Raw genomic sequence first — 12,241 nt, 5'->3', positions numbered from 1 at the left:
AACCTTGAAGCTGCAGCTGCTTCTTATCTTGGGTTACTCCTTAAACTGCTTGTGTGTAGAATGTCGTTCTTCCTTGTTTCAGAATAGCCATTCTTTAATTTATCACTCTCCCACGTTTCACTCTCGACTCCCTTCTTTCTCCTGCTTAATAAAAAGACAGGCTCTGCTGCAGGGAGTCAGAACGCATGGTAAACACCTTGGAGAAGTGGTTTCTATGTTTTCTCCTTCTGTAGAAGCTTGGTTGAAAACTCATAAATGTTGTCTGTGGTTCTTTCTTTGTATTTAGGTAAACAAAATACCTATCAGAAAACAATTAATATTCATTAAGTTTTGATTGGTTTTGTTCTGCTGTGAATTAGCTGGAAGCTTGTAGCATCATAAACTCTGCTTAGGAATGATGATCACTGGTGAAGAGTCACTTTCCACCACCAACATTAGTTTATTCTGATGTGACTTGATTGCTTACCCACATAAATAACTGCATAGTCATTAGAAGCAGTCAAGATGGTAATTGTTTGTTCTTGCTGCTAACGCTAGATTCCTGGGAATGCTAAAACTCTGCTCTTGCTAACATAGCTGTTCATGCCACAGTCGACCATAGCATGATCCCAGCACTCATGAATTTGTATTTGTGTGTGGATGGAGGGGTTGCTTACTGGCATCACAGTCAATATTTTTTTGTTGATGTTAGCTGAGCAGTTATTTCCAGATCTGACATCACAACGCCACATGTCTGTCCGCCATGTTGTGACTCCATACACATTTTTCCCGGCCATCTTGGTAGTCCATACTGCCATTCAATCCTCTGCTGTGATGGCTTGTTAACACATCATTAACAGAATCAATTGTCAGATGTTATAGAATTCTAATTTTAGCAAAAGCTTTTTGAAACATTGTTCTATTAAAGAAATTATTTTGCTTTGCAATATAAATTGATTGCTTGAACAACTAGCAAATGATGTTTGTTGGCTTTTAGAGCTAATTTCACCTTATTCCCAATTGCTCATATAACACCTGGTTCCTAAATATGCTAACTGCATTGTCATTTTATTAATTACTAATATTTCAGTTTTATTCATTCATCCATTCATTTGCTTACACCCCTATCCCATTATGGTCAGGAAGGGTGCTGATGCCTCTATCCAGCTGTCAGCAGGCGAGAGGCGGGGTCACCCTGGACAGGTTGCCAGTCCATCACAGTTCAGTTTTATTCTTAAAAATCAATTAGATTTAATTTGTTAAATTTAAGGATAGCTTAAAAATAAATAGAACATATTTGAAAGCAAGCTGTCAAAATGAGCAGAGACAGCTCATAATATATCAATAAAAATTAGAAATCAGCGTTGTCTGTGTGTGACCAGAGACTAATAAGGTGTTTTCTTAATTTATGCATTATCATAAAGCATGTTGGAGCCATAATTATGTGTTATCAGGTTGAGGGGATGAATCAGCGACTCACCTCCTCACACTCATAGTCTTCAGAGGGTATGCACTTCTGACCTCCATCCTGAAAAACATCAGAACACACAGACACACTCACTGTCCATCCAGGTCTATCAGAGACTAGCATGAAGTTCATCTGCATGACTGTCTTTGGTCTGCAAATGACCAAAGACAGTCATGTCTAAATCATATTTACTTTAAAAGAATAATGTTTTTTTAACAATACAATTGCTAATTCAAGCTTTTTTCTTCTTTTACTCTTGGAATACTTAACATTACCTTTTCATGTTGTAAGTCCCAGCTAATGAACTGTACTCTTTTAACCTTTTGTCTTGTTACAAACCTGCGTCCACAACACTGCTCTTTCTGAAACTGAGCTTCAACTATCCGACGGTCCCTCTTCTCCAGAACCCCAGACTAGACCTTACCAGGGAGGCTTAAGAGTGTGATCCCCCTGTAGTTGGAACACGCTCGTTTTGATTAGAGGGACCACCACACCAGTCTGCCAGTCCAGGGGAACCTACGGCCTTGCCTGCATGGGCCATGCGCTTGGTTCCTTTGGCTTGGAACTCTATATTTTATTTTATTAGTCCACAATATAGGAGAACATAGCTTCATTCTAAAGATTAGCAGAAGAAATAGCAGAGTTGTGTGAGTCTCACATTGTGCACAGCAGTGTAAACAACAGCAGCAGGCATGCTGCATCCAACCATGAAACACATATCAGGAGCGTTTAAGTCAGAATGAGATGGTGGAGCTATGAGGGTCTGTGGAGCATCAGGCACAGCAGTGGGCACATCCACACACTCCTCATAAAGCCTGTGTATCAGTGGGTCACAACACCGATGTATTGAATCAGAGACAGATCAGATGCTCTTTATGGTAGCACATACTTGATCCTAGCTTAATATCCAAACAGTTTTTGCATGATGATGACAAATAGATAAACACACTGCTTTATCAGGCCGCCTGAGCTTAACTCTTCTGGTGACATTAGTAACAGTGATTCTTATTGTCGTAAATTTAAACATGCCATATAAATGAATTATTTTATATTTAGGAGATGATGCCCAGAGAAAAGAGGACAGAAGAAAAAATGGCAGAACTTCAGAAAAATGAAGAATCAGGTGAAAAGAAAAATGGTTTCGATGAAAAAGAAATTTTTTCTAAGTAGTTTTTTTCCTCCTGAGTGAGTACCAGTGTTTCTTTCTCAGTCAGGACATTTTCTTGAGGTGAATGTGAGCACAAGGAGAAAAATCCCAGCATTCACCGTGTTTTTAAAACAAGGACTTCTAGTTACAGTCACTTCTAAAGCTTCAAGTTGAAAACATAAGAACTTTTCAGAAAAGTGTTGCTGTGATTGCTCGCCCTGTTCATGCCGCGCTGCAGACTAAGACAGGCCAGAAGTGACAACAGGAAAGCCATTAACTGGTTGACATTCTTTGCATTGTTTTTCATTTTTTCATTAGATAAGGTCTTTGAAGGTTTTTAGTGCTGGTAAATTACATCATGCCTTAGTTACCATCAAATCATCACATATTATCTATTAGCTTCCCTCCCATGTGTTGCTGACACATAATTTGGTAAAAAAAAATAATAAATCAGTAATGTTCACACACTTTTAAACATAATTAAGTTGTTTAATCTCAAAGTCCAACCATCTTGATGGTTCTCTTAGATACATTTCAGATTTTATTCAAACACAAATAAAATATAAAAAATGTCTGCACTTTTATTTTTCTAAAGTGATTATACTGAGAATTCGCGGATGGCAAAAAACATTCTCCTTTTCAGTGTTTCTGTTTTTCTCTGCCACGCCTCCAACCAGCCGAGGTCCAGATTGGCTTTATGACTGGAGCCTTCCCAAACCAACACTGAGTTCATGCAAACCAGGCATACAGACACAGCCCTCAGTTTTCATGGTTAAAGAGACTTTAAGTTAAGGAAAACACAATATATTATTTCCATAATGAGGCCCCAAAGACATGAGAGAAGCTATGAGCAGTTCACTTCATTGTATTTTATTTCTACAGCACCAATTCACAGCAAATGTCGTCTTTGCACTTTACAAAAAAGTGATTTCAATTCAATCACATATACATTCCAATTGATTCTACCTATCAAACAGTGCAGAAACCTGCAGCAGAACCAGAACCGGGTTCAGTATGAGGGGGTATCCTTCATGACTGACTGGGTGTTAAAGAAGTAATATTCATATTTACATTTATCTGTCAACTATTCTTTTCTATTTATAAAATAAACAGAGTTATTTTTCATAAAAACATATTACTGTATTATTATATTCTTTGTAAATGGGACTCAGTGCCATTAGGATGTAGAGCTGCATCTTGGTGATGTCAGCTGAAGGCAGGTAAAAACAATAAAAACAAACTTTATGCAGGACCAGCCTCTGGCACCTCTGTGCTCCACGATGTCAACAGGCTGGACAGAAAAGGAAACGCCATCGACCTGGAGGCAGGGCTGAATTTAGACGAGCAAAACAAGAACAGAGTATGAGCTGTGAGCTGTGGGACAGAGACACAGACATCTCAGCTCCTGCCCACCAAAACACAACACAGAGACAAAACACACAGTCAGATGTGCTGTTAGCCTCATTACATCCAAAAACTCTTAACAGATTTTTTTTAAGCTTAACGGTGAATGTAACATGAAGAGTATAATTTGGTATTTTATGAATCAATTCTGACAGAATCTCAGATGCACAAAGCTATTAGCTAAATTATGGGAAACCCAATTCTATAACCAGATCTGCTCCAAAAAAAGCTCTCCCAAGTGAACAGCCTCTCTCCATTCTGATGCAGTTTGCTCCTGTTTAAATGAGGCATCATCCACGCATTTAGGAGAAACCCCAGCCATATCTATATTTATGTAAATCACAGCCAAAGCAAATAATTCCTCATTTTCCAGAACCAGGATGTTTCTACTTTACAGGGAAAAAAAACACGAGAAAAAGGCTTGCAGTAGTTTGGATGCAACAGTCCAAAAATAAAAAAGTAGCATTTTGTAACATGGGTCAGGAAATCAATCCCGTCATATAGTGAGTCTGTCTGACATCTTTACAATATTTTTCATTTTTCATTCCCGATATTTATTTATTTAAATATTTAAACATTAAAAAATGTTTTCAGTGTCTTTGTAAAATTCAGGGTACAAAGTCTGTGACTGTTGAATGCTCTATGAGGCGCCTTGCATGCAGAACACAGTTCTAGTGTTGTTGAGTGTTTAGTGGGTCTCTCTATATGTAAAGTCTATAATGGCCGCAAATGACTGTATCAACAAATTTGGTAAAATATGTGGTTATACGTTGAATTACAGAAAATCAGAAATGCCTTTAAGTGCCTGTGAGCCGAGAAAACCAGCATTCATCAAACCATTTCGATGGGCTCCTACTCGATTAAGCTATCTAGGAATATGCATTACGCCTAAAATCAGTCAACTGAATCCTGAAAAGTGTTATTTACTTGAAAAAACTATTGTTGATTGTCATAAACATGGAAGATTTGTGTCAAGATTCTATACTCAACTACAAGCCCTAAAGAAAGAGAATGGAGAATTTCAGATTAACCTGGAGCACAACGCTTGAAACCACAACTGCTTCTGAAGCATGGGATCACATTTTGATGCTGCTTTCTAGTATCTCAGTACGTAACCGATATGAGGAAAAGCAATACAATATTTTACATAATATATATCTTCCTACATATTTGCCAACACACCAGGAAGCTGTCCCAAATGGAAACCAGCCAGAGGGACAGCATTTCATTGCTTATGGTAGTGCAAAATCCTAGAAGTTAGCTCAGCCACACTTCAGACAGCTGCAGCTGATCCAGAATGCTGTTGCTGGAGATCTGACTAAAACCAGGAGGATAGAAAACATCACCCAGTTCTAAGTCCTTCCACTGAGAGAATAGACTTTAAAATACTGTTTATAAATCACTGAACAGTTTATAATAATAATAATTTATAATAAGAAAACAAATATAATTGAGCAGGAAAAAAATCTTACATTTGAGTTTGAACAAACTTAAGCATGCTAAAGACACTTTTCCTAATTATATTTTTAGCCAGATGGTGAAAACATTCATGCTTTGATATTTGGAAAATAATGCTGCTGCAGAACAGAACCTTCTTTCTAAGCACAGGGAGCTGTCTGGGTTTAGCTACGTATCCGAGTTGATTCTGATGAGTCAGCTGATTAGTTAGCTCCATCTTCATGGGTTTCTCATACAGCCACTGGTGTATCCAGGCAACAGTAGGAATAGTTGCCTTCATTACTGACAGACATTAATGGCAGACAGCCAGTAAGCTGCAACATGCACGGCAGTCTTCCTTCAACTACACTGCCCTCTTTTGGTGACCTTGGGCAAGAGACCAGCTACTTTTGATTCCCTGCCATTCCCTGCGCTCTATTTATTGACTTTCTTAGAAACCCACACACTAACTGTATATCTAAAGTCAATATCTTATTTTTTGTCACAAAATCACAGAACATAGAAAGAAGTGCACAGCAGTGAGGTAAGGCCTTTAAGCCTTTGAAATGACCTTCACTTTTAAAAAGATGATGGGTTCTGCTTTAAAACTCATTTCAGAAAGCCAACAGCCACTGCATTGACACTCTGCCTGGAACTGTACTTACACCGACTGCAAACCCAGTAAATGATTACTGTAGGCTTTAAACACTTTTAAAGTAATGAGGACAATTTAGTCTGCATAAGCTTTATAAGTTAATGTTTGTGAATGAATTGTTAGTAGTTGAGCCTCAAACTCACTATGGATCTTTTCCTGAGAAAACAAATATCAGACAAGAAACATCAGACAACCATAAGACTCTTGTTCTAAGAAATGAGAATGAAAATGATTATCTTAATAGTGTGTGGTGAAGAATCCTCCGCTCTAAATTACTGAGGACAATGACATCATGAACTGAGGAGTCGGTGTTCTTTTCATATTCTATTTCAGGTTCACCCAATTCAACTTCATGATCAGATCTTTGTGAAATATTAATGACGAGCCCACAGGGGGGAGCCCCTTCCAAATCAATCTGCTGTGGACAAAAGGATATTTGAGAGCCGGAGGTAAAAAAAAAAAAGAAAAAAAGAATTTGATTTGCATGCATCAAGAGGACTTTTACAAGACCATCAGAGGAGCCTGTTCAACTAATACACAGACACGCTTCTTCTTTTTCTAATCTCTTGAGCAAATAGTGTAGAATAGTGTAAACCTGATTTAGACCAGCAAATGAACCCGCTTTGTGAGCCTGCCTCTTGGACACCGAGGTTGTTATCAGAACTTATTGTAAAGAATAAAAATAAGCCGTTTCATTTATTTGGTTCCAAGGTTTTGAGAATCAGAAAACAATGTCTGCTCCCGTGTAGGTGTATTAATGTCAATATGTGATCTCAGACCAGCAACACAGGATTTATTATGGGTGTCATATTTCACTGAATAGGCAACTTATAGTGCTGCAGTAACAGTATTTTTTAATGAAAAAAACACCCTCTTACAATATTATAGAAAAATTTGGAACCACAAAATTTTTTTATTGCTATTTATTGATGTTTACAAGAGTGGACGGACACTCCTTATCCGTTAAATCAGCCTAAAGGACAATACTTTGACTAGGCCACTTTAACCCTTTGACTTTTTTTTTTCAGCCATTTTGTTCATAACTTGATGTATGCCAGCCTTCCACTGTCAGAGCGAAAGCCTCACATTTGAGTCAAGAACTCTTGATTGGGTCATCCTAAAGGTGCGTTTGCACCAAACACGTTTTGAGCATCAGGCATCTGGTATACATTCAAAGTCAATGTGAAACGTCGGACGCATTGGAAACGTGCCTCCACATAGACTTTGAATGTATAAATCAGACGCGTCAGACACTCAAAACGTGTTGGGTGTGAACGCACCACAACTCCATACATAGAGTTTAAGATTCACAGGAACCTTCAACTCTTATTTCATATGGAGCTGCTGGAAATTTTTCTCGTGCCTCTTCATTTGGGCATTACTGTAGTCAAATAAATGGTACATCCTGCGAAGTTAAAGTGTTCTTTGTCTGATGATAGAACACTAACAAGCTGTGGTGACTCCTTATGAGAGCAGTGCAGAGAGGAAAAAGATCCTCCTGATTTCACCACTGATTGGTCTCCAAGCTTTGGATGCATCAGATGAGCTTCTTTACTCACCTGCAGGTTGGCACATGTGGAGAATATGCAGGCAGTGTCTACGGGCTTGATGGCCTTGCCGTGCAGAGAGGGAGCCGGTTTGGAGATGATGGGCTGATCAGGTGGCAGGAAAGTGGACGGTTGCTCGGTTACAGGAGGAGTGGCTCCTTCAGATCCATAACCAAATGACAGGATGGCATTTTCTAAGAGGCCAAACAGAGAGAGGTGCTCAGAAAGCTTTGGCCGTATTAGACACTCAGATTTGCACCACAAATATTCTTTCATCACTTCTTGTTCATGCTAAAAGCCACATCACTGTGACAATAAAATGACTGTTTGCTCTCCGTGACACATTGAACGCGTCACTTCCAGCCTCTATTTCACACACAGACAGCCATCAGAAAGCTTTCATTACTAATCCTTTCCAAGAATTTTATCTATTTAGACAGAAAACCCAAAAAAGTCAAAAAAGTTTAAACTGATTTAAACTTTTTACCCAATCAGTCATTGGAAATAAACAACATGTTAACTCAGACTAATGATGTGGAGATTAATGCAAATCAAAATCGAAAAGGCCACATTCAGACACAAGAATCTGTTGTTTGTGCTACTTAGATTAAATCAAATAAAAGAAGAGATTATCTCGCATCATGCAACATTAAAGACTTTTAGTTGCAGTTCCTGTCTGAGATACATCTATGATGTTCTTTGGAGATACTTTAGATGGCAATATGAAAGAACATTTCATATTTAAACTGAAACAAATTATGAGATTTTTATTCATTGTTGCACATTACATTTACCCTTACATGCACAGCAGTCTGTCCAAATTGACTTAAATGTGTCAGTTAATCTATGAGAGGTTTATGAAATGAAACCAAAAAGATTTGACTCAAGTAATGCAGTTCATAAGAATATTATCCCTGACCGAACGTATGTAAACTTCTGAATTTAAAGAAAGTTAAAGGAAAATGTTTTCTGGCATTTAGCAAACTGAAATAATTGTGATAATTCTAGCTGACCTGAACCAAGTGAAGATTGGTCTGATTTAACTTCAGACAGTGAGAAAGACGTGCGTTTTTTTATGGTGTTTGCAAACTTCTGGTTTCAACTGTAGTAGCTGTGATATACAGTGAATTAATTCATACATGAACTTACACCAAAATCACTGAACTGCAACCGATACAGTAGCAAGCATGAGGTAAAGGTATTCCTTCAGCTAATTTAAGGCTGTGGAATCCAAAGGCTGGTGCAGAAAACACTTTGTGACCTACTTTAAAGAGCTCAGTGAAAGATTGATGATCACAGTCCTCTGAGATAAAGTTAATATTGCATTAGAACACATCTCTCTGCACTGAAAAAACTGTGATCAGGGTTAATTAATATTTACTAAATAAATAAGAGCAAACTATACATAATAAAAAAGACTGTGTGCAGTTTGGAATCTCACTGAGCTGAATTAACCAAATTTGAACATTTTTTTAATTGCATTTTACTCTGTTTTTATTTAAATAAAATCAGCAGAAAAACAATAAGTAGAATTTATTTATTTTCATTGGTAAAGTCAAAAGTGCAGAAAATTGATAAATTTTACTCATTTGGGAGGCCTTGATTTTTCCGCCCAAGGCATTTTCATCACAGGAACACCGAGTCTGCTTGGCATTTCATGGACTACCGTTTGCTTAAAGGTAAGACATGTTTTAATTGTTCTTAGTTAAACAATTCAAGTGTCTGTAGCAGTTAAACATTGTCTTAAGTTACTGCAAATTACCAAACATAGCAACTTTACTGTACAGCAAGTCAATTAAGTTATTCGAAGTCAATCTATGTCGTCTTTGATTTGACTAAATGCATTGCAATGATTGAAAAAGTAGTCTCAATGTCACAATTTAATGTGACTAACGTCATACCGTTATATAGTGGCCGTAGAATACAAGCTACTCTTTTATTTAATTGAGTTTTTTGGCCTCAGCCCAAGCTCCCCCTCCCCCACCTTAACAAGCTAGCTAGCATGTTTGGCACCATAATGGAGGAACAGACGTTGTTTTCAACGGTGAGAAGGCTAATCGTTTAAAGTTACTGCATTTAGTTTTTACAATTAAAATGTACTCAAGTAACATTTTTACTCAAGTAGCATGTTAAAAGCAGATTTCTAATCAGTTTTTATAACGTTACACATTTCGGAAGCCGTTTTGCATAGTTACATTTTGAGACAAAGTGCGCTGTTTCTTCTTTCTTCTTTTAATTTGGCGTTATTTTCATCGAAAGTCTGTTATTGTGTTTTGAGCACAAAGGCTGGTGTTTTGCTAAACCCAAGTTCACCGGCTCTCACTGAGGCTCTCCATTAACGTTACGTTAGTTACATTCAGATGGCACAAACGGCTTCCTCGTTTTTTCCTGTTTTCTCGGAAAAACGTTATGCTTTCAAACTGTGGTTGCAGCTCACACTGACAGATAAACAGTTACAGTGAGGTGCGTCTGTGAATGTTGGGTTGAAATCAGTACGTAGAGCTTCGTACTGACTCTGATCTGCCACAGAGAGAGTGAGAGAAATGTTTCGTTAGTCCGTTTTGGGCATCTTTGATTTTAATATTTATTGTTTTGCATTTGTTGATGTGCATATTACTTTAAAATCTGTTTCATATTTTTGTCTAACATCTTAAAACGATAGTTCATTTTTTGAAGTGGGATTGGATGAGGTATTCATCCATAGTTGGTATATTATAGAGCTGGATGATTTTGAAAAAATACTTAATTGTGATGATCTTTTCAGTGACATTACAGTTGCGAAATGATTTGCAATTTCTGAGGGAAATATAATTTTGTATAATTGTTTTCTTATTTTCATTGAAAATATTAAGATGATTATGGCACGATTCTTGCAGGGATGTGTAACGGATGTTTTTTTTTAAGTCTCTAGATTATGATGTGTAGGCCAGGACATCTTTGCAGCAGAACATTTCATTTAAAATCATTTTTTTAAGATTTAAGAAATATTGTACCTCCTGTGATTTGAAAATCGCAGTAGGCTGTATTGCAATTTTGATCAAATTTTGATTAATTGTTCAGCCCTGGCACATTATTTAATTACTAGATCTATTAGTGACGTAGGCTACTATTTATACACTAATTTAAAAACACCTTTTTTTCTTATTGTCTTAGGTTCTGGCCTATGGGGTGGCAGTGTAAGATCTGCAAGTCTTTGTCTGCAACAAAGGGGAATCTACTAAAACATTACAGACTACAACACGCAACATTTGGTCGTGGGCAAACCCAGCCATGTCTATATGACAGTTGTCCTTGCACATTTAAAACACAGGGTGCCCTTCGCACACATTTGTCCAGGTATCATACAGCTCATGTCAGTATACAGCCAGGAATCATCTCTGCTTTTAAGTGTTTAGTTTGCAGTGCTAGTTGTTCTACAGAGAGGGACTACTTTCAGCATATAGGAAATCACCTGAAGAGCCACGAAACTGTCTTTTGTGTATTTGAAGGATGCAGCTTTCGGACAAATATATACAATACATTTTTGAAACACAAAAGTAGAGCACACAAATCCTATTCTTCGAGCGATTTTAAGCAAGGTGTGTATGAGAGTCACCACGATCAGATTGTTGACCATTCTGATTCATTAGAGGCCAGTGATAATGAGGGCACAAGTTTAGATTGTGATAAGGAAAGTGCTTCATACTTGGTTCTTCAAAGAATCGGTTTACTTCTGCTGAAGCTAGAAAGTGTCTATAATGCCTCAGTGAAGTGCATTGATGCCTTGGTTGAAGACCTTCAGTTCATTTCATCTTCAGCATCTGTTGAAGTTGTTGGAGATATACTTGATTCAACATTGAAGTTAAATAAGAGCATTGTTGACCAGGCCATCATAACAGACTTGGCAGAACAGTTGTGCAACTTCCATCCCATTAGTACAGCACTTGCTGTAGGTGGTCCACTTGGTTCAGCTTTTAAGAGAAGAAGGTATTTTAAGGAGCATTTCCAGTGTGTTGATCCTGTTGAATATATTCTTGATTCCCAAAAGAACAAGACCTTTCAATATGTACCTATTCTCGAGACTTTGCAGAAGGTTTTGAAGAATAAACACATTGCAGAGGGAATCTCATCCAGACATTTAAACAGTACTGGATATATTACGTCAACTTTTGATGGCAAACTTTTCAAGCAAAATGCCTTCTATGCTGGAGAAGAGACAAAACTCTCTATAATCCTTTATGTCGATGACTTTGAGGTGTGCAACCCACTAGGAACTTAAAAAAAAAAACACAAAATAACAGCCGTTTATTGGATTTTGGCAAATGTACCTTTCCAGTTGCAGTCTGCATTAACGTCGATACACCTAGCTTTACTTTGCAAAGCTGTTGATGTCAAACAGTTTGAATACAAAGCAGTTTTGGAACCCCTCTTGAAAGATCTTGCCACTCTAGAACAGGACGGGATTTTCATTTCCAGTGTTGGAAAAAGAGTTAAAGGAACTGTACACTGTGTTGTAGCCGATAATCTCGGTGCACATTCAATTAGTGGACTAGTTGAAAGTTTCACGGGGCCGTACATCTGTAGATTTTGTCTTGGACATTCTTCAGAGTACCAGACACACGAAG

At 37.7% G+C, this 12,241-nt stretch overlaps 1 protein-coding gene across 1 annotated transcript in view; it reads right to left on the bottom strand.

Annotated features, from left to right (window-relative positions):
• Positions 1–12,241, bottom strand: part of gfra2b (GDNF family receptor alpha 2b) — a 121,217-nt gene that overhangs the window by 8,553 nt on the left and 100,423 nt on the right. Inside the window, exons 8-9 of the mRNA XM_032569875.1 lie at positions 7,650–7,831; positions 1,460–1,507 (exon numbers count right to left, since the gene is read on the bottom strand). Of these exons, the coding sequence (XP_032425766.1) occupies positions 1,460–1,507; positions 7,650–7,831 (230 nt within the window). The remainder of the gene's footprint in view (positions 1–1,459; positions 1,508–7,649; positions 7,832–12,241) is intronic.

This window comes from Xiphophorus hellerii, chromosome 8 (assembly GCF_003331165.1).
Source record: "Xiphophorus hellerii strain 12219 chromosome 8, Xiphophorus_hellerii-4.1, whole genome shotgun sequence".
NCBI classification, from domain to species: Eukaryota; Metazoa; Chordata; class Actinopteri; order Cyprinodontiformes; family Poeciliidae; genus Xiphophorus; species Xiphophorus hellerii.
The sequence above is the reverse complement of the archived record's forward strand: the minus strand, read 5'-3'. Positions and strand labels throughout refer to the sequence as shown.